Here is a 26,498-nt window from a genome sequence, read left to right as displayed (position 1 = left end):
GTTGAATGAATGAAGTATGCCAGCCCAACCAAAGAAAACTTACCAACAATAAGAGAATACTTTCAGCGAACTTATGAGTATCGGCAGGCACAGGTCAAAGGGGAACTCTCTGTTACCGAGCTCATAGACCTGTATCCATGATACAAGGATTTATCCAACTTGGTAAGAAACATAGATGGTTCTGTAGAATGTGCCAATTAGTTTATTATACAGTTTATACCCCCGATGTACATGTAGTGCTTTAGAAATCTTTATCATATAATGTGGACATCTACAATTTATTTATCATTATTTCACCTTTTAAAAAATCTACCACGTACCAAAATGTTTGCAGAGTAGGCAGAGCCACTGCATTCATTAAACGTTATTTTGCAAAATTGAACCTCTCACTGTTTTTTGCTGTGCACTCTTGCAGCCAATCACGTGGTAGTGTGTGAGTTGCTAACTTGATGCACTGCACTATTACATCACAAAAAGTTGTGAAAGGAGTGGAGGATTTTACTTAGGCGATTCCTTGTGAAGGAATACAGCAGTCGATTGCTGGAAAGGTACTTCATGATTCCTAAGGATCCAAACTTTAACCATTAGCTGAAACATGCATGGTCCTCCCATTGTCAGACTTTGGCATGGCTTCTCCATTTTTCAGAGACTGCCTAAAAAACATGTCTCCAATTCGAACACACTCCTGTGTTGTGCAAGCATGCCACATTGTCCCGATCTCTACCTTGGCCAGGCAGGCAGGGATATAAGTTTGCGGCACCCTGCGTAAATCTCGCAGAGGAGTTTTGCGCGAATCCACAGATAATCATGAAACGGTGGTATTAATTAGTTTGTGTTTTATTTTATTCCAGATCAATGTTGAATTTGCACTTATGTTTCCTAAGGAGTCTGGGAATTTTCTGAAAAAATGGGGGACTACCTTCAGGGAGAACATCATCACCACTGCCAAGGAGGATTATGCTACAATACAACAGGTCATGAAAGATGAAGTTCCTGACAGTAAGCTGCCATTTTTTATGTTATTAAAACTGCCAAAATTGGAACACTGATGTGATCAAACATCATGAAATATGCATCCAAGTTGGGAATGTTGTGTCACTTACTTGCATTCCAGCCAGATTTGCATTTTCATGAGTGTACTTTTTTGACATTGAATAATTAGGAGGTTGTTTTTCAATTTTCATGTTTTAATTTTAATTAAATCTTGTTGTAGTGCAAATGCAGTAGACTTACTTTTTTTCACTGGAGTGAATTGTGCCTTTGTCAGATAACAATGAACAGCTTGCAACACTTAATTGGCGGGTCTTGTGAGTTGGATATCTTATATGTATTCAGAGTTTCAGCGATTTCATCGCTTGACCTAAACTCTTAGGCAAGCTGTGTGCATCCATAAGAGACCAACGTTGTGTGATGTTGACCAACAAAATCACTCGAACTCTGAATGCACCCTTTTTAGTGGCCTTAGCTGAGCTTTCGATTGTAACAGTCTTTTTCAGTTCTAGACCTCAAAAGAACTCCCGCTTCGATTGGCAAAAGTCTTTGTTGGATATATATCTTGTTTATTAAAAACGTCCATTAAACTCAATTTTTTTCAGATTGAAATATCAAAATTTTCAGCACGAGCTTCGCGCTCGCATCTATTTTTTTTTTAGATACCCATCTTAATCATTGGTAGCAAAAATGCTCAGAATTTCAAGTTTTCAGATCAGAATATGTAAAGAAATTGTGTGGGGAGCTCTAGGCGAATGATGTCAATATTCAGAGATGCCAGTCTTCAATAGGATTCACCGTACAGGGTTGGGGTTTTTTGCATTTCAGGTTTTTGAACAGTAATGACTGGCAGCTCTTAATATTATCCTCCTGTTATTAGACCAAATTAAGGTGAGTGATAAAAAGCTTGCTGCAAATGACAAGGCCTGATATATTTTTTTGCTGAAATAGATAATGGATATGGTTTTTAATGATTTCTTTAAAATTGTAATATTTCAGGAAGGAACTGATTTGAGGATGACGGCTGGAAACGGAGAAAATGTTCAGCCAACCTTTCCTTTTGAAGAAGAGCAAGCGACACTACTTGGTGTTGGACCAAAATGTCCTTGTGGCAGGTGATACCTTTGTTAATACATTTGACAGGCTCTTCAAAGCCCATTACTGTTTCGATGTCCACTTTTCCCAAGTTTTGGCACCATTTAATGAATATTTAGCAGCCTACATATATGGGGTGTTGCACCCATCCAAGGTGAGACCTGCAGTGCGCTCACTTACATCAGTTATAATGTCTGATCAGTAATCCGTACAAACTGAACCCTCTTCATGTTAGACCAAAATGTTATAATTTGATCATCACTAAATAGGCAGGCCAATTCACAATGTGAATTGATATAGGAAAGTACTGAATACAGAACAACTGCAGCAGACGCAGCTTCTGTCTTACACGCGCATCGGTGTCTATGATGTACTTGTGAGTGGGATTACCTTGCGCACAGATGAAGAAAAGCCTCACATTTCCTGCCTGTTTAGTGATAATCAAAGTAGAGTGGCAGGTGATGGCTTTGTTGAATTATATTTGACAGGCTATTAGAAGAACATTTTGTTGTTTTAAAGGGATGGTCCGGGTTAAAAATATTTATACATGTATCTGAATACATAGAGTAGAATTCATTGAGAAAAATGCCGAAGATTTCATCAAAATCGGATAACAAATAGTAAAGTTATTGAAGTTTAAAGTTCAGCAATATTTTGTGAAAACAGTTGTCATGATTATTCATTAGGTAGGTTGATGATGTCACATCTCCACTTTCTGTTTTCATATGTTATCAAATAAAATCATATTTGTTTCATTATTTCATACTTGTGTGAATATGTTGCCCTTATAATAAAATAAGTTGCAGCAATAAATATCTAATGCACAAAATCAGTTATCCACTTTTTCTAGTTCTTGGTGGAAAAAATTAGAATAAACCTGATTTCATATAATAAAAATACAAAAGAACAATTGGAGATGTGATATCATCAGCCCACCTAATGAATATTCATGACGACTTTTTTGACAAAATATTGCTAAAGTTTAAAATTCAATAACTTTGTTATTTGTTATCCGATTTTGATAAAATTTTCGGCATTTTGCTCACTCTACTCTATTTATTACGCTTACATACTTTCAGCCCGGACCATCCCCTTAAAGGTCAAGAAAAATCAGACAAGCACAATGCTGAAAATTTCATCAAAATCGGATGTAAAATAAAATTATGACATTTCAAAGTTTCGCTTATTTTTTAACAAAACAGTTACTTGAACAAGCCAGTAACATCCAAATGAGAGAGTCGATGATGTGACTCACTATTTCATTTGTTTTTTCTTGTTTGAATTATACAATATTTCATTTTTTAAGAATTTGATGATTGGGACCTCCTTGCCTGAAACACAAAATGTTAAAATAATGGAATTCCATGTGTTTAGGGAGGAATGAAACTTCATTTCTCATGACAATGACGAGAAAATCAAAATATTTCATATAAAATGCAAAAGAAATAGTGAGTGATGTTATCAGTTCCCTCATTTGCATACCGACCGAGATGTGCATATAACTGTTTTGTGAAATGAAGCGAAACTTTAAAGTGTCCTAACTTTCATATTTTACATCTGATTTTGATTAAATTTTCAGTGTTACGCCTGTTGAATTTTTCTCTTTTTATTCAAATCAAGTTTTTGTTGGGGTGTACTTGTCCTTTAAGGCCACATTCCCTAACCATAAGACTGATAACGAGGTCTGCCATGTTTACTGGAAATTTTAGCTAGTTTACACTTGTTGGATTTACAGTTTTTGAATACAGAAAGATGGAAGTCATCTTGGTATATCAATCATTAAAGTTGTTTTATAGTATAATTCTTCCAATTACTAATTGATTAGTCCAATTAAATTTGCACTACATGCGACATTTCAGTAGCTAGCAGCCATTTTTATCAAACACTAGTACAGAGTTTCCAGTTGAATTGCCAATTGATTTTATCTTAAAGAAGGGGGAGAAACAATTTTTTTTAATTATTCCTCAAAGGGGTAAAATAACATGCAGTTTATTTGACAAGTCATTGAAATAACTGTATGGTATATTTCACACAATTTTGATTAAATTTTGGTTCAGTATAGGAGGGTCAAGAAAGTTTTTACATGTAAAAAAATTTCAACCCAGCCCTACCAAAGTATTCATGAACACTCCCTCAATAAAATTGTTGTAATCCGTACAAATATGCAGTTGATCCAAGTTAACATTTCCGCCAGTGTCAGGGACAAATTTTAACATGGATTAGGTTAGGTAAACTTTATCTCATTTTGATTTAGAAAATGGATGTAACATTATAATGTGCCTCTATACAGTCCACACTGCTGTTTTCATTGCATCTTTTAACTTTTTAGCCCCTCAACATATTTTTGCGTTATATCCGGAATATGAAAAGTTCGCGCCGTGACGTTTGATAACTTTAATTTCAACGGGTATGTGGTTCCGAAATTGCGCAACATTTTATAAGCATGTCGGACCCAAAATTGCTCAAAAACATGATTTCATGTACAAATCCAATGCAAATTCTGTTTCTAGCCAAAATTCATAATTGTATCATTAATTTCATGTGGAAAAAGAAATAAGAAATTTAAAACACAATAAAATACATAGGAACAAAAAAAATTGATACAATTTTTGGGATGTACATTTGATGAGAATCCTGAAACGAGTGTTTAGACATAATTTAGCAGTTTTTGACCTGTATATACAGATGTACAGTTGAATTCTAATTTCATGCATAAATTAGCAGAATTGAAAAAAAAATTGAATAATTATGTAATTATACAATTTTTTAGATTAGGTTGTGGAAAACGTGCATGCCTATTTTCGTCGCGATCGATGGCCAAGATCTGGGGGGGGGGGGCAAATAAGCCCCCCCCCCACCCTGGGCTATGCAGTTTCAAAATAGCCCATGCTATATAAGGTTAAGATAGAAGCTGATGAACTGCAAAATTGTAATTTGGCAAGTGTGCAGATCTACTCAATCCATGAATACACCAAAAGTTTTAGGTTATTTCGATTTTTTGTTTTTTAGGTACAGGTAATTTAACATGGCCAGTTAGCGGTTTCTGAGAACGTTGTAAATTGTGCCCAGTGCGGCGACTCTTACTGGCCTTCCTGGACGGGGGTCGTATTCCGAGCTCTCCCTGCCATGTTTGAATTCACCAGGCCACTTCTTAACCATTCTGTAGGAAGGGGCAGTATCTCCAAATATGGTCTCCATGTTCTTGTTGATTTCTGTTGGTGTTAAGCCCTTGAGACCAGGGCAATGGATGACCGCACAGTGCCAGATTTTGGAATTTTGTCCCAAATCTCATGGTAAAAAGGGTCAAAACCGATGACTAACTATATATTTTTTAAATTAGCTGTACCTAAAAAAACGAGAAATGGCACTAACTATAAATGAATTAGAGGATCTGCACACATCTGCCACAAACTTATTGAACACCCCTTTTACTGTAACATGTTTTAGGAGTAATCTTCAAGAAATCTTGAATTAGTAGGCCTGATTATTAGAGGTTAGTAAATGATATAAATCAAAATGATGTACATTCACTGATTGGATTGCTGTTGTTGCTTACTTGCATTTTGTACACACAAAAGATAGGGCAATTACTGAATTACCACGGCAAAAGGAAGTGTTGACCATAATTTTTGACCAATTTTACCATTTTACTTGGCATAAATTTCCACATACCGAAATACTTTGTAGTTTTTTATTATGCATCATCAGTTTATCTGTTTATACGGTATACCAATTTGAGCTATGAATTCACAACAAAATAAAATGAATCGTACAAAATATAGTTTTTGCTTTATAACTTGTAAACTATTTTATGGTCAGTACTTCCTTTTGTCGTGGAAAGGCAGTATATAACATATTGATATTGTAAAAAGGTTATGAACTGGTTTGAATTTGCATATGTTAGTTTATTGTGGAATTGAAATTCTAGATTATCTTATAATTGACTATTTCATGGAGAAATAAATGTTTATGAATTTGAAGTACTTGTATCGTGTTTCATTTGAAGTTCAATATTTTTAATTCTAAGAAGGACTTGAAAACAACCCTTACATGATTTGTTTTTATGTTGGGAATTACCATTCATATTTAAACCCGTAGAAAGACTTAAACTGCAGTAAATCCTGATGGTACTTAAAAATGAATCCAGAAAGACTTAAATTTCAAGTCCAAACGACTTAAAATTTAAAACTTCTACAGACTTAAAATTTTAAGTCTAAGGATAGTTTTGTTTTTAAATCCAAGGGTTTTGTCATTTTAACCAGTCTCTCTTGGACTTAAAATATAAGTCTTTTGGACTTAAAAATAAGTCTTTGGAATTAAGAGAGTACTGTATATATATATATATATATTCTTTGAAATATTGTTGAATTTATATCAGGATTACTGAAATCTCTTTTAGGATTTACCCCCATTCCTAGCAGCTTCGTTCGACAGTGAAACATAAGTAGGATACAGCTTTCCAATCTTCGGTCCAACTGCATCATGCCATCCTTTCCACGCCCATAACAGCTCGTCATAATCACGTGATATGCTCATAAAGTGCTGAAGGCCTGGTTCCATGTGCATACATATCTCCGATCGTTTCTTATTTGGTAGCTTTCTCTCTCGACAAACTTTTCCTGTTGCAAAAATGGTAGTCATATTATCCTGGACCGCACTAGCTTCCCTAACATAAAAACAAACAAACAAATGTATTATTGTATCAACGAATTACTAGGCACCCCCCCCCCCCTATCTCTCTCTCCGTCGCTTTGCATTGATTTTTGACTACTTGATAAAATAGTCTTGGTAATCCAGCAAAAGAACCAGTGTTTGCAAGCCGATGCTAAATTTCAAGCATACAATGTAGGTTCCATCAAAGTGCAATAAAAGGTTTAGTGAATTCAGGCAGTCTTCCGATCACTGAGCATTGAGTTGCCACTCGATTTACAAGTAAATGACTAGTATAAGGCATTTTGGTTCAGTTTTCATTAAAAAATATACCGTATAGAATTTTATTTCGGACTATGTACGTGCAGTAAATATTAACCATAATACAGAACGAATTAGGTTCAGCTGTAACATGATAATCTCCATCACAATTACAGATTATTTTCTTTCAAATATCAAAAGATAAATTTGAAATCTTCCTCCGAGTTTCTCTTCTTTTTTTTCATGTTCTTTCCAGTTGTATTTCATTTCATGAAGAAGTACATGCAGTCTAAGGACGGGGTAATTATCATCGTATTTTCAATGAAACTTGGGTAACACTATGTTTTTCTTCTTCTTATAATTATTATTATCATTATTATCATGATTTCTGCTTCTTGTTTTTCTTTTTCTTTTTTTCTTCTTCTTCTTCTTCCTCCCTCTCCTTCTCCCCCTTCTTCCTCCTTTTTCTTCTTCTCTCTTTCTCCTCTTAATTCTGTAAAAGCAGATATCCCAACTCACCGAGCATGTTCAATCGTTGAATAAAATCCACCATCCATCATGAATGATATGATTCTCTTACTTATCTCATCAAGATTGACTGGGTCCAACATTTCCGTTTGAGCCTTAACAACTGCCATCAAAGAGCTGGCAATGTCTCCAATGCGATGCATTTCCTTGCAAATAAAACAATACGATGTTGAGTTTAGAATGAGAGGGGAAAAGGGAAAATGAAAAATGAAACAAAAGATAATGAGGGAGAAGGGACAGATAATAGATATAGACAGACGTAAAATAGAGAAATATCATTCAGAATATCTGTTTGATAGTATTTTTATGCCTGGTTTAACGGTTTTATAGTGAATTTCCAGGTTTTTTGAAAACGTATTTTGGCATTTGGCATTGCGTATTATTAATTGTTCAAATTATCAATATTATTTTCGTTAATTTTCATCTATATCTTTTAATTTGGCTGCCCCCCCCCCTATCGTCGGCTACAATGTTTGTGTCGGAACAATTATCGCGGGAATAATTGCCTTAAAGAAATCGTCGTATTCTTAGGAGCATTGTGTCCAGAGTAATTTTTACAAAAGCAAATGTCGGTTCACAATTATTCTTTTATCAGTAGTATAAGCAGACACCTAGTTGGACATGTTGGACAAGTACAAATAGGTATTTTATTAATATTTTTGACACATTATGCCTTATTTAACTCTCATTTACGTTATGTTCGTCATTATAATTATTTTCATTTGACCTGATTTGACAGGCAACATGAAATGACTATATTAAACATGGTTTATCCTAAGAATTTTCATTTTAATGGATGTCCATGTACTTACTTTTGCATTTCCTTTCGTAATATTTGTTTCATAGTTCCACGAGCCTTGAGCATTCCTGTACTTGGCCTCCACGTATGCAGTGTTCACATAATGTTTAAGCCAGTATCGTCCCAACTCCGGATCACGAATCTTGCCTGTGTTTGATAATATTCACGCAGGATTCATCACAGTCACATCATGTTGTTAGAAGCTAATAAACAGCTATTATTATCAATATCAGTATCATCATAACCACCACCATCATCATCAATAATTACTTCGTGAACCTGGTTACGGAGGAATATTTATTGTTACTGAGGGTGCTGTGACGGTGCACAGCACTCCCGGTAACAATAGACTAATCCTCCGTTGACAGGTCCTTGAATTACTTTATCAATGTCATGGCTCCGGAGGATTGTCTATTGTTACTGGGGATGCTGTGACAATGCTCAGTACCCCTAGTAACAATAGACCAATCCTCCGTGAACATGCATCATTGTCTCCTTCGGCTTCATGGCCATAAAACTGGCCCCGCCCTTGGAGGGCTAAAAAGTTGAACAAATTCTTGTAATGACCATACTCTGATAAAAAAACACATAAATACAATATGTTGTCTTTCTTGAAGATAAAGAGAATGCATACCTGTCTTATTAAAATGCCCACACATACGTGAAGAAGGTGCCGAACATGCTAACCGGGGAAGCTTATTGGTAAACTCCTCAGTCATTTCTTCAGCAGTCGTCATATCGATGACGTCATAAGCATAGGAAAGTGCTACAACGGCGCAAATCACTGCCAGCGTTATCGCAATCACCTTCCACTTCGTCATAATGGTTGATTCTTCTCTCAAACTGACAAAATCAATACAACATTTCAAAACAATATGGACTTATCAACTTAGAAGTCACGTCATCTCCAACCAAATTTCATTTGAATGCAATAGAGAAATGAAAAGAAAAAAGGCCGCTATTGAAAAATGTGATTGTAAATTGGCCCTTCCAGCTCTGATGTTGGCCAATGAATGAATAATACATAATAGTCTCATTAATATCAGATATCTTTAAAAAAAAAGAAGAAAGCTATGTCTTCTTTCCCCCTCATAATTAGTTTCAGTGTGACTTTTATTAATATGAAAAATACAACCATAAGAACACTTTGGAGATTTTTTTTAAAACACCACCATATCTATCAAAAATGGATAAATACCTATACAGTATGTTTATGCAATATTTATATTAATATGTGATTTGGAGGTAACAGCGCAACTAGATATATTTTATAATCTTGCAAACAAAACCTAGGCTATAACACTTAAAAACTTGATAATTTGATTAAAAAATTAAATACACATATTATGTAGTAGACGAAGACTTACCGTAAAGAGAAGATACAAAGATTATGAAAAAATACGATTAGATTGCATTTCCCCTTCCTGATGTACAAAGCAGCTCAAAATCAAATATAAGCTGTACTTTTTACAGTGCGCTCTTTTTGTGTTACCATATGGACTCAATGAAATATATTTGTGTTATGCATAGATTTATGACGCACGCATTGTTACAAATGCATTTTTAGCAACTTCAGTAATACCAGTAAAAATGGTTACCATACGGACCACTGATACCAGGACCCAGTTTCATAAAACTAGCTATGATAACACAATATCAGGTAACTATTGAAATCATGCAATATGATTGGGTGATGGTAAAATTTTCGAGAAAAAGAGAAAGTGTGTATTTGACATAATAATAATAACAAGTCTTCATGAAACGGGCATGTCATTGATCAAGTGCTTTGCGAATGTAAGAATAATCCGTTAAAGTATTTACGTACAACGTATGCGATTCCATGTTCAGCTATTTGCAGGGGCGGATACAGTCTTCGCCAATAGGGGGGTGGGCGGAATTTTTTTCAGCCATATTTTTCCCGATCGGCCTCTCGAACATGATTTTTGTTTGTTTCTTTGAAGGGGTAGTCCTAATAATTACTTCTTAGCTTTATTCTTACAAATGAACATACATATACAAATTTTAGGTAATGTTTGTTATCCTGAAAAAAGAATATGCAACTAAATAATTACTACGAACGCGAAGCGCGTGCAGAAATTTTTAATACACGTATTGAACTGATCGAAAAGGTAGGCCTACCTACTGCTTGCAGTTAGCCATGAAAACGTTACATAGGTTTCAACAATTAAATAATGCGAGCTCCAGGCACGATCTGATTTTTTTTTTACATTTTTACCTAAAAATTAAATTCTAAGCACTTTTTGTAACTTAAAAAATTAATATGATATTTTTGCTATCAGACCTGCATTGATACGAATGAAATGAGAGAGATAATATTTCAACATTATTCGCCATTTTCATTAATGACTTTAATTCTTGGATTTTAGCTCGTAATTTCACAGAAATATAATAATTTTACAAATATTTCGAATTGTCTTTCATTAGTGGATGTGTAATTCTTCTTCCTATTTTTCTATCTTAAACATACCAATTTCATTACCATACAACGTTTATTTTTGGAACCAAGGTCTTAAACTGACTTATTCAGGGTAGATTAAACTTTGATATTCAGTTATTCAATAACACTCTTATGGTTTCACGTTGGGATTCACTGGAGTACAAAAAAATAAGTTATGTAAGAAAATGAAAAATAATCAGAGTTCTAAAAGGCTTATCTGAAATCGCTCTTACTATGTTTGTTTTTGTTTTTTGTTTCTTCCAATCTTAGCCTAATTTAATGTATTCGATCGAGATTACAGACTTTAGCCTGGAAGTCTTTCACACAAGCTTAGGAGCAATTATTGATATTGTATATCATTGGTATGTAATGTGAGCGTCTTACCAGACTATTACTTCATGTAATGAGGGTAGGCATGCACAGGCAGGGAGTTCGAAGCTCCTTGGTTCTAATTAACTAACATTGCAAGAACATTTAAAGGTGCTGATGCCGAAAGATTTGAAAAACCTTGGAAATACATGTATGTGTATTTCTTAGTTTGCATTAAAAAGTGAGCGAAGATTAATATTGCGCATTTGAGATAGAGCTTTAATCTTTTTTTTAACGTGTCCTGGAAACAATTTTCAGATTATGATTGGGTCGCAAACGTTATCACAAAAGTTGCCACCCATTCTATGTAGGGCCCAATTGCACGAAACATCATGTCATATACGGTTTTTTCCATGGAAACCTCGATTTTATTTTGCTGATGTCCATGGTTATTGTAGTTATCAATATCTATTTCCTTTATCTGTATGGTAATTTGTTAAAAGAAAATGTGGCAATGGAAGAATAAAGACTGAATTGAAACTGAAGTCGATAACTGTAAATTTACCATTAAATTTTGTGGTATGTTTTATGCATTGGAGCCTATATAGAACCTATAATAGAAGGGGGAGGGGGAGAGATCGGAAGATGGAGAAGGAAAGGAAAGAGGAGTAGAACAAAAAGGAGGATAAAATTGTAGAAATAACTAGTATTGTATGTCTATAGAGCCATCTCAGAAACGTTTGTCTATCATTTCCAAGAAAAACCAATGAATCCCATTCCTGTTATATTTTATCATTTGAGCATCATACGTTTGCTAATCGCTCTATATATCAATTAATGTATGAGTTCTCACAGATTTTTTTTTAATTGCCAAGTCTTCCGGAATTCAAATACATATGTTAGCCGTCCTACACAATTATAGCCTTACTTTTCAAGTTACTATGACCTATAACTACTCACAACGTAACAATATAAACCAGTGGTAAACTATGAACGAACATCTTTTATTTTTTTTATTGTTTTTTTTAGTGTAATACAAAGTGCCAATGTTTCTCTATGAGCAATACTCAATTTTCTTTATGATGATAATGTGAATAATAAAAGGATAGTTAAATATGATATTAATAGTAATGATGAAAACCAGATTTACTGAATACGTTATATAAAACAACTATTCAGCCATGTATAGATTATGCTTGTTCTGTTTGGGGAAATTGTTCATTGAAAAATAGGGAACTTATTATAAGACTGCAAAGGCGGGCGGCACGTATTGTAATGAAAGAATATGATTTTTCTATTAGTTGTACAGATTTAATGAAGAAATTAAAATGGCAATCTTTTGATACAAGGAGGGATTATTTTTTATGTATTTTAGCTTACCAATGTATATATGGACTTGCCCCTATTAGACTATGTAATGATATTGAACTATTTATTGATAGACATGGAATGTATACACGTAACGCTGATTCACTGAATGCTGTAATACCGAAGCCAAATATTGAAAGTTTCAAGCAATCCTTTAAATTTAGTGCAATAAAGACATGGAACTCCTTGCCAAATGAACTCCAGAATATTTCTAACCTCCTACATTTCAAGAGGTCGTACAAAAAAAAAGTATTTTTAAACTGACAGTAGACTGATTTTTTTTATCCATATTTTATTGTATAGTTGATTGTATAGTTAATTCTGTATTATGTTGTTGCACTCCTTTCTTTCCCCTCACTCTCGCTCTCTCTCTCTCTACTTCTGCCATTTACTTAACCACACTATCTCTGTCTTACCTCTCTCTATTTTCCTGCTCTATTTTTTTTTTGTGCAACTTTTATTGTAAATTAAGCATGCCCAGTATTTTAACTCAATTAAGTTTGTATGCATTTTTATTGTTGTTTGATATTTTTATGTAACAGGACCGTGTTGAAAAACAGTGTATTTTATCTGAACATGTTATCCTGTATAAAGATGTTTTAATAAATAAATAAATAAATAAATAAATAAATAATAATAATCAAATCTTAGATTAATGATCTTAGATTAATGAATCAAATAGTAAATGGTTATAAAATGATTGCATTACAATGATGACTGATTTGGCAATAACGTATGTATGTATTTACCCCAGACATCTGATTATTTTTTTTCACGTATTTTGGATTGTGTTTCTAATTCCCGTTTCTCATTATGTTGTAATTTTCATGTATATTTTTGTGTTTGTCTGAAAATCTGTAATTCGGCCTTTGGGCCGCGAATGATTTCTTTTGTTCAAATAAACTATTTCTATTCTATTCTATACATGGAATCAAAATGTTTTGGTACTCCATTAATACAACCCCTTGATCCACCTTTCTGTATTCGACTATTCATTCCTTCTACATACGACTATCAATTCCGAGTGCGAACTGACAGATAACCCGGCTGTTGGTCGGGGACGCTCAGATAAGATTCATCGACACATTACCCATCTGCTCATATTTCATGTCACTTCAGCAGGGCGTTATTTAAACATCCTGTTACTCGATTTATTGTTGGATTGATGACGAGTTATTCTACATTTCTGTGAAAAAGATCTTTGATTCACCTTTATAATGTATCATTATATCCCTTTTGACTTTTCCATGTCGAGTCTTCTGCCAAAAGCTATCAAAAGTACTCAGGAATCGTTGTTGGAATAGCATTTTTATCTTGGTTATACGCTCTCTTTATAACTTTTTGCAAGGTTACTTATCTTACAATTAACGATTCGGTAAGTAAGTTTTCTCATTATTCATGGAAAGTAAGTTTTCTCATTTATTCATTTATATCACCTTTTAATTTCTAATACAAACTAAGCACAACGAGTAAGCAATGGTTGATATCATTGAATTCGATTAATTTGTTAATCCTAACCATCTGAATAGTTACAAATGACACTTTTCCCGAAATGCAATTTTTTCATGATTGTAAATTTGTCAATAAGGCTTCTTACCATTCATTTTAATGTTACCTTGACAAAGTTTTGATTTATCTTTTTGGATTGAAAATGTTCTAGGTTTCCAATATGTTCTGATTCAATGTACAAAAAAATACACTTTAAAACTTCCAACAACAACAAAAACCGAGGTGGGACCAGGAATTAATATGCGTGTAGGCACAGAAAGACAATCAGTTCCTTCAATTCACTTTCAGTTAAATAAGACACATCCTTTTCATAACTCATTGTAATGAGATCCTTAATTTGCTCAACCATGCGATCCACATAAGCTAAGTTGCATTGAACCTTATTCCACTGCCTATTTACCTGTCTAGGGTTCATCATAATATATTTACTATTCAAGTATTTGATATACCCTCCAAGCACAAAGATTCAGAGAATGAACCAAACTGACTCATTTTTGTTATTATGATACGATAAAGTTATCAGCCTTAAGAGATGACAAAACGAAATTTAAACATTTATGAAACCGCAATTTTATGCACATCGTTTTGGCCCAAAATGGTAAGAACACATTGTGTTCTCTTTCTATTTATCACTCTTTGTTTCAGTTTCATACTTCTAGCATTATAAGCAGAACTACTTTCTTCGTTCCGAACGAACCAACCTTGGCGTACCAAGATCATGAAGATGGCGCCATTTCATCTGTTCTTTCTAATCACCATTCCTTTGTCGTCAGTAGCAACGAGTGAATCTGTAAACCTTGATACTATATATAGTTTGATAAATCACACTTCGGGCCTTTTGGGACAGATGGTGTGTATGAATCCTGTGTCTTCGATGTGTATACAGTATAGACAAAAAGGTATTTATCAATTATCCACTTTACATATATTTCATTTGTCACTATAATGTACGTACATCCCACCGGTGCGATGGGGGGTATCATTCACAATTACATGTAGGCTACAGTGAATGTTTCGCCGTACCTTGCCTTTTAATACGCAGCAATGATGATGAAACACAAAGGGAAATATATATCAAGATAAGCAGCGATTTGTAGCTTCCGAGTCGTTTTAATATTTCATGTCTTTTGGACGAATCTAATGGAGGAACTGTATCTGATTCTCTTTCTATTCTTTGCATGTCAACGGATGCATTTCTAAAGTAAGTTATACAAAGTCCATGTAGTTTTTCTGTCTGAAACAACTCGGATGCCGGGAGCCTATAAGATGATAATTGCTCTTTTGACATTTTCTATACAGCATGTCTTTCCTTTGTCAAAGATTAATTAGATGATGCGCTCTAGTATTTTCTCCTTTTTCATGGATAAGGATGAAGGCTAATACTGATTATTACGATTGTTATATTTAATTGTTACTTTGATTGCGCAATATTATAACAATCGGGCACAAATCAAATAAACATGATGAAACGATATTTTGTTTATTGTTTGCTTATAGTAGGCATGCATGTGTTATACAAGATGCTTTTTCAATCCCAGTAGATAAATCAGACATTCTTTTGTGCTGACCTACACATAAAGATTTCTTTATTCGTCATGGCAAAAATATGACGCAATGAAGCAAGAATTATCTCCAGCTCAGACGACCCTAAATCCATAATAGTTTAAACTGAATATTTTTTTATCAAAATGATCCCAAATGACTAAAATCATATAGTTTGCTTGCTTTCATGTTTTGTCGTCATAATATGAAAATTCGTAATTTATGATGATTGTGGATTACCCTCGGATTAACCTTTTAATCACACAGGTCAGATTAGGAGTAATCCACTGGCCCGTCGATGGATGGAAGTCATTAATGAAGTAGAAGTGGAGGTTCGAAATCGCAATGGTCTAGCTTTATGGAACTACGTCACCAACCTGACAGAATATAATTTGGAGGTTTGATGAAAATTCCCCTTAATATTGAATATACCTATATCTTTTAAAAGAATTATTCATTGAAAGACGAATCAAACTCATGCATTACAACAATTATAAGTTTCAGAATCGACAAATATCCAGGAAAAAATTATCCTAAAGCATGTTTCTTCAACTGGAATGATCACAAGGTTTAAACAAATTCATAACTTCCTTTAACTTAAAAAAATGTTTGCTTCTTTGATTTCGTGCTGCTCATTTTTAAAAATGTCTGTTTTCACTTTGAAATCAAAGTCTTCCCCTTAAAATTCAAATTTTAAAATATGGAATGTATTTTCTCATTTCCTATCATTTCTTTTACAATTCGTTCCAAACTTCTTCACTCTCATATTTTCAAAAAGGAAAAACGAGGCGTTGAAAGAGCAACTGTTGCATTAACATCCATAGTTCTGGAGCAGACTAAATCCATTAATGTAGATCAACCTGGATTGGATCCTCAAATAAAACGATTATACAACTTTTATGGGTCTGATCTATTCACCTTCAATAATCCAAGTCAACTCAGGTAAGAGGTTCGCGCTAGCGTATTATTGATAATAAGAGAAATGATTTCAGAATGCCCAAATTCTAGGTATAAATCTCAAAAACTCGCGCACAGTCATGCTTAAATTATCTAGTTTCATATCAGAATATAAAACAATTCTTCGCTCGCTTCGCGCTGGCGCTATTGATGGAGGAAGATACCCAATTATTCATTCTCTGATTAATTACAAAAACGTGAATAAATATGGTTCCGTTTTTAGGTATTAATCTATTTTTTCCGCTCGCATTAATTGTTTAGTTATATACCTATCCTGGTTACAAAAAGTGCGTAGAATGTAAAATTTTTAGGTCAGAATGTCAAAAAAAAATCGATTTTCAAGTCATCAAGGGCCATTTTAGCACGGAGGTGTATGCTGTTATTATGGGTTTCTTAATATTTAGACCTACTTTAGTGACAAAATGAGAAAGAAAATAATACATGACATAAATGTCTTCGGTAACCACATAATGATCTTTTATGGCATCAAAGCGTGTAAAACTTTTGGAGTAGGCCTACGCACGAAGAAAGTTAACGATTAGACCACTGCCGGATTCAGGGGGGGGGGGCAAAGCCGGCCCGTGCCTCCCCCCTCCCTTTGGAAGTGAAGACCTGTGTTTTTTTTTTTTTGCTTGTCAATTTTTTTCGGGGACGAGATATCCTTAATTTTTGGTTAAATCCTTTTTTGCTCGTCAAATTTTTCCTCCGAAAATTGTGCCCCTCACCTCTTTTGGAAAATTTTGGATCCGCCCCTGGATTGGACAAAATGTGACGTCTTTTTTTGTTTTTCCGTATAAGATTAACCTCTTCATTTACTATCTATTGTCCACGGTGGACGGCATTCGGATACGAATAAGTCAGAAAGAAGAGGATCGAGGGTATTTGAATTCCAGTTCATCGTGACTTAGCCGTGAACCAGAATAGCCTGGTGGTTAAGCCGCTGCCTGGAAAGCAGCAGATGACAGGTTCGAATCCCACTGGTTCCAGTTTTTCTGACTAACGGTTTTCATTACAGATCGAGCTTACTGATCTTAAAAAACAAATAGAATGCCGAAAATTTGTTAACAAATTATAATTTCCTCCTATTAATGCCTCTTCATTTACTATTAACGGATGGGTCTGTAAGTTTTGGGAATTTGATCAAACTTGATGACCACGGCGACGAAACCCGGTTATGTTAGTATTTGTTGCTATTGCAAATTTCACGGTGTTAAAGCCATAGAAACCGTCATCTTCAGCACTTCTATCTACATTGAGATGAACGGTACATCGTCTATTTTCTCCCGTTTTATTTGATACATCATTATGATATTATTTATTTTAACACAGATATTATGGCTTCATACGAGGTGAAATGAGAAGAATATATCACAATGGCAAGGTTTGTGCTGGTCGCACCTTTCTCGGTAGGCCTCAGACAAGCCATCGTTGTCTACAAATCGAACCAGATCTAACTGACCTAATGGCGATGTCACGTGATGCCAATGAGTTGCTATGGGCGTGGAAAGGCTGGCGAGATGCAGTTGGTAGACCAATGAGAGACCTTTATCCAATATATGTGAATTTATCCAACGTAGCTGCTGTGAATAAAGGTAAGAAACATTTTGAATATAAGCCCGTGGATATATACTTTTGTCACTTTTTAAAAATATTTTTAGCCATGTATGATCGAATTCTGAAATTCATTGACTATCCCTGTAATTGTATAATCCATGTATTTGATATTCTTGTCAGTTTTATAGTTTGTGACATAATTATCTTTATCACATTTATGTGCACTGCATGTTACGCTTAATTATCTGTAGATGTCAAATCATAAACTATCTGGGGTGTTTTTTTTTCAATAACAGAGGTGATGTAAAAAGGGATTGTATTAACCACGGCCCCTCATTTCCCCCGTATTCCCCTCTCTTACTCGTTTCTGTTCCATTCCTTTTAAAGCTATCAATTCTATCCACCGGGTACATCAATGCCCTCAGCATCAACAAACCTTCTCTTATTGAGATAATGCATGTTATTAATTTCATTTTCGATCTTTCTGAATTAAAAAAAATACTTGAGAAATTTACATTTATATTTCATCATTGTGTTCAGGTTTTTCAAATGAAGGGGAATCATGGCTGCATAGATACGAAGATCCTGATTTTGTTGATGATATCGACTCTCTTTGGGAGTCTATAAAGCCGCTGTATTTACAAGTGCACGCTTACGTCAGGCGAAGGCTCGTTGATTATTATGGATCAGATGTTGTAGATCCACATGGACCAATCCCTGCCCACCTCCTTGGTGAGTCTATGATAGCAATAATAATATTCCTTTCAACGAAAAATATAAAACCAGGGGGGGGGGCGTTTCATGAAAGGACTTGTCGGACGTTTTATTCGACAAGTCCCATTTTATCCGACAGTTACCATAGGAACGGTGCCTCTCACTCTCAGCCAATCAAAATGGAAAGATGACAGGTCTGAAAACTTGTCGGATGAAGATATTGATGAAACGCTCCCCCGGGGTCTTCCGACGAGGCCGAGAATATAAAAATTATATTCTGCTTAGCCTAATCTTATAAACCTTGCTTTCGTAATGATATAAGTCTATAGATACCTGTAATTAACAGTAAGATTGCAATTGCCACAGGTAACATGTGGGCACAGGAATGGAATAATATCTACGACATCGTGGAACCATATCCGGGTCATGGGGCAATTGATGTCACCAATCAAATGAAAGATCTCGGATGGACAGCAGAAAACATGTTCGCTGTTGCTAATCAGTAAGTCGATTGTGTTAAAAATTCTAAATGACAGAAGACATGAAGTTGAGAACTATCGTATTGAAATTAGTCTTAAATATAAAAAAACGATGTTCATCATGAAAATTTGAATATAACACAATTTTCATTTAAAAATTGATGAGAAATGATTGCATGAGAAATAACTAATTTCAATCTAATTCAATCCGATTACAGTCAGTTCCGATAATTTCAGTCTAGTTAAGCTGAATCAACTTATCGAAACGAAAACTATAGCAATCTGGTCCGGATTTTTTTTATTTAAAACAAAATTTCTTCGTTATTTGAAATTTCACTTGTACAATTTAGTGTATAAGTGAAATTTCAAATCACGACTTATATAAATCTTGTTTCCGCATTTACAGTTGTACTATCAAAAGTATTAAAGATGGAGTCATTCTTTGTGTGTATGTATGCAAATTGAGTACCTGCTCAATTATTTTAGGCTTCTGTTAGTATGCTATATCTCAGTCGTATTAAATCTAAATCATTTTATTTTCAAATTGGAAGTTAAAACACGGATATGATTCTTTCATACAGGTTCTTTACATCACTTGGGCTTGAATCAATGCCAAGGAGTTTCTGGGCTAAGTCTATGATGGTTAAACCAAGAAATCGTGAAGTATCATGCCACGGAAGCTCTCTTGATTTCTACAAAAATGAAGATGTGAGGTGAGAAATTATGTTTATGGAATTGCACAGAATACTCTCTTTCGCTAATGGTTCAATGAGTCCATGCAGCAATTCAACAAGTTAGGTTTATTTCTTGGAAACGAATTCCTGTTTAAATTCAGTCACTGGCATACAGATGGGTTTGGGGGGGGGGCTTTGAGAACTTTGCCCCCTGGTTCAACGATCAAAAATGAAAACAAAAAAAAACATGAAGAAGAGAGTAGAAAGGGAAAGGGTAAATTATGATATAATTTGTTTTTCAGTGTACAATGGTATATGTCAAATGTATCACGAATAAACATTTTCTTTAAGGCAAACATTTTCGCTCGGTATCTTCGCTCACTCGCGATTTTTTTAGACAATTTTTACCATATACGTCATGTTATACCCCTCAATTTTGTTGAGTGGGGGGGGTCATTATACCACTGAAATCAGTTGAAACCTCTTCATTATTCCCATGTAGATGTGGTCATCCCCATCATATCGATTTCTCTGTCGATCTAGACCAGCGAGGTTCAAAATAGGCCTGATCAATATGGCACATCCCCAGTGGTTGCTTAGCATATTCAGATATATCTATTCAGTATTATACCGCTTTATTAACACCCTATTAAGCATTGCTTTGTGTTTGTACTTATGTCTTTTTCATTTCCCTGTACACACACTGTAAAAACTATGGTGTTAAAACTGACACCAATTGGTGTAAATAGAGGACCACACCCTGAGGTGTTAATATTACTCCCTAAAGATTGAAAATAACACCAAAGAGTGTAAATGTAACAACCAAAGGTGTTGTAATAACACCTATAGGTGTAAAACTAACACCACCAATTTAACACCGGTGTAAAATAACTGGTGTGGTCCTCTATGTACACCGGTTAACACCACAGTTTTTGCTGTGCAGGATCAAGATGTGCACAGAAGTTAACATGCAGGATCTCTTCACTGTCCATCATGAGATGGGACATTGTCAATACTACCTACAGTACAGGAATCAACATGCTCTCTTTCGTGATGGAGCCAACCCTGGGTTCCACGAAGCAGTAGGGGATACTGTTTCTCTGTCGGTTATTACACCAAGCTATCTGAACCGAATTGGTCTCCTCCAACAGTCTCTATCCAATCACACAGGTAAAATCATCATTTTCTTCATCATTGCCTGATCGTCATAACCGTTGATTGATTCCTTTCCATTCCAGGATGTCATTGCCAAAATACTGTGATGGTTTTTTTTTTATTGCTTAACTGCTTGTTAAGATGTTGCGAAGCTCCTCAATTGTGTATGCACGACACATTCCCTAAAAAGCATTAATTACGCCTCTCAAAGGGGGGGGGGGGTGGGGGTCACGAGCCGGATGTTCCCCTACCTAGATCCGCCATTGTCTGAGATGATAGCCCTATCATATATTTTAAAATGAAATGATAAGGGGTACTGATATTAAAAAAAGAGAAAGGTTACTGTTTGAATAGATGTCTTTGTACAACTCATTTTTTTATCGTTCAGACGCAGAATCCAGTATTAACTTTCTAATGAAGGTGGCGCTATTCAAGCTGGTATTTCTGCCGTATGGACTGCTTGTTGATAAATGGCGATGGCAGGCTTTTAAAGGCGAAATACAACCAAATGATTACAACCAAGCCTGGTGGAATCTAAGGTATCGAATGTTTCCGAAATAAAAGTTTCGAAATCTTGAAATACTTTGGGTTTTGTTTTGCGTTGTTCGATTATTTGTTTGTTTTGTTTGGTCGCTTTTATTGTCTGTCTACTTTTACAAACCAATTCAATATGACCTTTTCCCGTTCTTTATACCTATATACTTAATTTGCCTGTTTCATATGTGTTTATCATATTTTGACTCGATTTTAACTTTGGTTTGTCCTTTTAGTGTGTGTTTGATCCCCATGGCTATGCTATGAAAGTGACATATCATTTAACCGTTCAAGAAATGAACTTTCACGTCAAATTGCTAGGAAATACACTTATCATATACCAATTTCGGCTTTAGAAATAACGTACACTTGCCATGCATGACTTGTGATGAACCTGTCAGCAACAATATTAATTTCTCTTCCCTAAATTGCCCGCAAAAAACTGACATAACAATTATGTGTGCGTATTTTGTAAGTTTATGATACTTTTATCAATAGGAAACAATACCAAGGCATTCAGGCACCAATACCACGCAGTCCTGATGACTTTGACCCAGGGGCGAAGTTTCACGTAGCAACGGGTACACCGTACGTCAGGTAGGTCGGTCGCATTGGTTGGTTATCGGCATTAACTTAACCAGTGACATACAGAAGGGGGGCCTTGGGGCACTTCCCCCCCAAAAAAAAAAAAAAAATCACGACAAAGTAACAAAGAAAAAAGTCAAGAGATATGGTAAATTATTATTATATTATCTGGATAGTATGCCAAAATCTATCACAAAATTGGAATATTGAAATAAAAACTGGAAATTTATTCTCGCTCGCATCACTCATTCGCATTTTGTTTGAAATTTTCCCAATACGCCCCTCAAATTTTTTGGCTAACTTTGCCACTGTTTTCTGTCTGTAGTGGACTTTGTTCAAATCACATTTCAACTTTTAACTACAATTAAATTGAGTTACTTTCAGTAATTTTATAGAGACTTATTATTTCATAGATCATAATTATATTACATCTTGTAGCAAAACCAACAATCCGAATTTATATCATGAAAATTACTACCGCAAAGTTTTGATGGGATGCGTATTGTCAAGTGGTAAAAGAAAAGAAGCAATCACGTGACAGCCAGAAGCCTTCCAAGTTTTCCCAACATTAACATGATATTTCTGAAGATTCGCAAAGTCTCGTTCTAACTAGGTTCATTCCATTGAAAAGTTCTTCAAGTACGTTCGGATTAATGATGTCTCTGTAACTTTACTCTATTGAAATAAATAAACAAACTGAAAGTGACTCCGCATGAATTAGATGCACTGAAATATGTTTTTTTTCCTCAATAAATAAGTTTATCAACAGACATATTTTTAAGAGACACAGTATTCTATTAAAGGGTGCTATTTGAGGATTAAGCAATAAACTTAGAAGGAAAATGAAAATGGCCCGTATCAATTTATCTATTTCTATGCTCTTATAGTCAGGTATGACAACAATAATAAACAGTAGATATTCGATTTTCAAGGGAGTTGTTTTTTGGACTCTATTCAATCAGCATGATCAGGCAATCAATATTTTGGATAGTTGACCATGCATTAAAGCACAGGATTAAACTTATTCTTGTTAACAAAAATGAAGTAATTTTGTAAAATGGAGGAAAATAAATGTTTATTTGAAATTTTCCCAGAAGCCCATTAACGATTAGCATAATGAGAATCAATATAAGCTAAACCTCAGAGGATATACTCAGCGATTTCACCATTGTCAACGACCGAAATAATTTTTTCAGGTATTGGTCAGTAAAGCAAGATTGAATATCTTCAAACCCATTAGAAAATTACTGAATATATTTGACGAATTTACATTTGATAAATTTGGCATGTGATCAAACTCAGTGACATTCGATCCTTTATGTCCAGGTAACACGATTACCTTCTATCCCGTGAAATGATTGATAACGAACATACACTGTAAGAAAATGTATCCTTAAAATAAAAGAAGTTCCTGTAGCAGTCTCGAGAACACCTGTAATCTTACCAGATCATGTAAACTTACAGGAAATTGGTATTTGGTGTAGGGAACCTTACACATTTCCTTTACTAAAACAAACTTGTCCCCTTTTCAAACAAACCTGGGCCCCCGTAACACAGAACTTAGCAATGATCGTAGAAAATTTTTCTACGATTTGTCTACAATGTACAATAAAAAAAAAATCGTAAAATCAAGCGTATGATCAATCGCTAACCTTTGTGTTTTACGGGACCCTGTTCTGTTAAATTGCAGAAAAATTCATGTTTAATGAATTTACAGAATGATTCTGTTATTGCTTTCTGCAAAATCTTCTGTTTTTTTCTGTAAGATCAGGGTTTTTTTTAACAGTGTAGGATCCAAGTGGTCAGATATGGCTATCTACTGTGAAATGAAAATACAGGAAAGTAAAGCGTATGCACAGTATCATACTTTAATATTATGACAACATTATCGACGTTGAATGTTCACTTGTTTATCAAACACTTGTTTGGTATGTTTACTGGCTACATTGTTGTGTGTTTCTTTATTTCTTTCTGTCTTTCTAGATATTTCGTTAGTTTCGTTATTCAGTTCCAATTTCACAAGGCACTGTGCGACGTTAAAGGAGAACAGGGCCCATTACATCTATGCAACATCTATAATTCTAAAGAAGCCGGAAGAAAATTCAGGTATTACTTTTCAAAATTGTGTGGAAAAATATTTTTAAAAACCCACATTTGTGTGGTCTCCTTTTCCATGTTTGATGTTTTCCATAATTTCTGCTATAAACAATGGGATGATTCTTGGCGTTTGCAATTTACATAAAATCAGAATGCAGTGACATAATGCTGGAAAGTTAGCTAAATATCACAATTAGAAGTAATAAACAAAATATAAAATCTTGTTTTCGAAATTGTGTCCATTCGTTTCGTTTACAAACTGTCCTCCTTGAACTCAGTGGCTTTGTCTTAATGTTTAGTTATTTCCTTAAACTTTGGACCAATGAATACAATCATGTATCATTTTTATTCATTCTATCAATGTTAACAAGACAGCCTTGTTTCAAGGTGCCGGGCATACTGTGGCCGGGAACTGAACCCCAGACCTTTCTTGCCAGGTAACTGAGACCGTTCGGGCCCATACTGAACAGATGTTGAACTATCTTTTCATTCTCCTAGGTATATGCTGAAGATGGGTGCCAGTAAACCTTGGCATGACGCTATGGAGGTCATGACTGGCCAACGCAAAATGGATGCCAAACCTCTCCTAGAATATATTCAGCCTCTTACCGAATGGCTGCGGAATGAAAACCAGGGGAAATTTGTTGGATGGACCTGACAGTCATAGAGCTGGTTTGTTTTAATTTACATTCTACTGAACTTATGGATTGGGTTTTGGGCCGTTATCATAGATCTTTCTTCAGGTGGTATATCCAGAATGAGAAGCCCTTCTTTGAAGAAGACTCGGAAAATACAAATATATCTTTTAATGGGTTTTGAAATGTACAACCGCTGAATCTGTTCAACAAAGAATCAACATACCAAGTTCTAAAAGACTTGATGATGCATTATTACACTGTGGTTAGAAGATAACAATACGTCATATTTATACTCTTTCCTCACGTCTATCAAAGATGGCGCTCTTAATTATTAGCTGTCAGGTGAGCGTTTCATGAAAGGACTTGTCAGACGTTTAATCGACAAGTCCTGTTTTATCCGACAGTTACTATAGTAACAGTGCTTCTCAACCAATCAGAATCCAAGAAAGTTGTCAGATCTGATAACTTGTCGGACGAACATATTGATGAAACGCCCTCCAGATTGCCATCTCAATAATTTCCTTTAGGATGACAACATGGACGAGGTGGGTGAAGTGATTAGTCAGATTCAATGACCAGGCAGGTGTTTCATTAAGTTGTGTGTAAACTTGCACATTAATGGAATTTTAAGTGCCAGCTCAAATACTTATTACCAAAATATTACCAATTGTAGATTGTTACAAATATAATTAAAGCTTACAAGATTTTACATTCAAGAGACAATTTATCTAAGTGGCATGTATTAGAAAGCAACACATGTAACATTTGTGGAGAAGTTGATACCACTTTTCATTTCATACTGTATTGTAAATATGTTCGATTGTTTTTGAAAATTATAGTAAGGTAGCTATTTTATATTTTCAAGATTACTATTTCTATAGAAGAAAAAAACATTAATTATAGGTTGTGATCTGCAAAATTCGTGTTATTGCTCAATTTGTTATTTATCAAAATTATATAAAGAGCATATTCAAAGGAAAAAGATATGATGCGAATTTTTTATGGATTGAATTCAAGCTTACTATGATTATTTATCTAGAAAGTTTATGTAAACAAAAAAGCGAGTTCGGAATTTGGAAAAAAATGTGATATTCCAAAAATTATTGCATTATTGAATTGAATTGATTTAAACAGATTTTTGTCTCACCTGCGAAGCAGAGTGAGACTATAGGCGCCGCTTTTCCGACGGCGGCGGCGACGGCGGCGGCGGCGGCGGCGTCAACATCAAATCTTAACCTGAGGTTAAGTTTTTGAAATGACATCATAACTTAGAAAGTATATGGACCTAGTTCATGAAACTTGGCCATAAGGTTAATCAAGTATTACTGAACATCCTATCAAAGTTTCATGTCACATGACCAAGGTCAAAGGTCATTTAGGGTCAATGAACTTAGACCATGTTGGAGGAATCAACATCGAAATCTTAACCTGAGGTTAAGTTTTTGAAATGTCATCATAACTTGGAAAATATATGGACCTAGTTCATGAAACTTGGACATAAGGTTAATCAAGTATCACTGAACATCCTGCGTGAGTTTCACGTCACATGACCAAGGTCAAAGGTCATTTAGGGTCAATGAACTTTGGCCGAATTGGGGATAT

General features: G+C 34.8%; 2 protein-coding genes across 2 annotated transcripts in view; one reads left to right on the top strand and one right to left on the bottom strand.

The window, feature by feature from the left end:
• Positions 1-9,843, bottom strand: part of LOC121412016 (angiotensin-converting enzyme-like) — a 37,610-nt gene extending 27,767 nt beyond the window's left edge. The window contains exons 1-5 of the mRNA XM_041604929.1: positions 9,691-9,843; positions 8,958-9,166; positions 8,337-8,470; positions 7,516-7,670; positions 6,492-6,751 (exon numbers count right to left, since the gene is read on the bottom strand). Coding sequence (XP_041460863.1) covers positions 6,492-6,751; positions 7,516-7,670; positions 8,337-8,470; positions 8,958-9,144 — 736 coding nt within the window. The 5' untranslated portion in view covers positions 9,145-9,166; positions 9,691-9,843. The remainder of the gene's footprint in view (positions 1-6,491; positions 6,752-7,515; positions 7,671-8,336; positions 8,471-8,957; positions 9,167-9,690) is intronic.
• Positions 9,844-14,775: 4,932 nt separating this feature from the next.
• LOC121412205 (angiotensin-converting enzyme-like) lies at positions 14,776-25,219 on the top strand. Its single transcript, XM_041605113.1, has 12 exons — positions 14,776-14,866; positions 15,777-15,907; positions 16,288-16,451; positions 17,796-18,058; positions 18,561-18,752; positions 19,101-19,236; positions 19,795-19,926; positions 20,831-21,057; positions 21,431-21,581; positions 22,075-22,173; positions 24,145-24,267; positions 24,757-25,219. Exons 1-12 carry the CDS (start codon positions 14,815-14,817, stop codon positions 24,914-24,916), a joined length of 1,830 nt encoding a protein of 609 aa, XP_041461047.1. The 5' UTR covers positions 14,776-14,814; the 3' UTR covers positions 24,917-25,219.
• The last annotated feature ends 1,279 nt before the right edge of the window (positions 25,220-26,498 follow it).

Source organism: Lytechinus variegatus, chromosome 3, assembly GCF_018143015.1.
Source record: "Lytechinus variegatus isolate NC3 chromosome 3, Lvar_3.0, whole genome shotgun sequence".
Taxonomy (NCBI): Eukaryota; Metazoa; Echinodermata; class Echinoidea; order Temnopleuroida; family Toxopneustidae; genus Lytechinus; species Lytechinus variegatus.
The sequence above is the reverse complement of the archived record's forward strand: the minus strand, read 5'-3'. Positions and strand labels throughout refer to the sequence as shown.

Bases quoted from the DNA above. Each gene is read 5' to 3' on its own strand.
- LOC121412205 (XM_041605113.1), top strand. From the start codon at position 14,815: ATGGTGTGTATGAATCCTGTGTCTTCGATGTGTATACAGTATAGACAA. The intron at 15,908-16,287 runs GTTTGATGAAAA...ATTTTCAAAAAG, and splicing joins TGACAGAATATAATTTGGAG to GAAAAACGAGGCGTTGAAAG. The intron at 16,452-17,795 runs GTAAGAGGTTCG...ATTTTAACACAG, and splicing joins AATAATCCAAGTCAACTCAG to ATATTATGGCTTCATACGAG.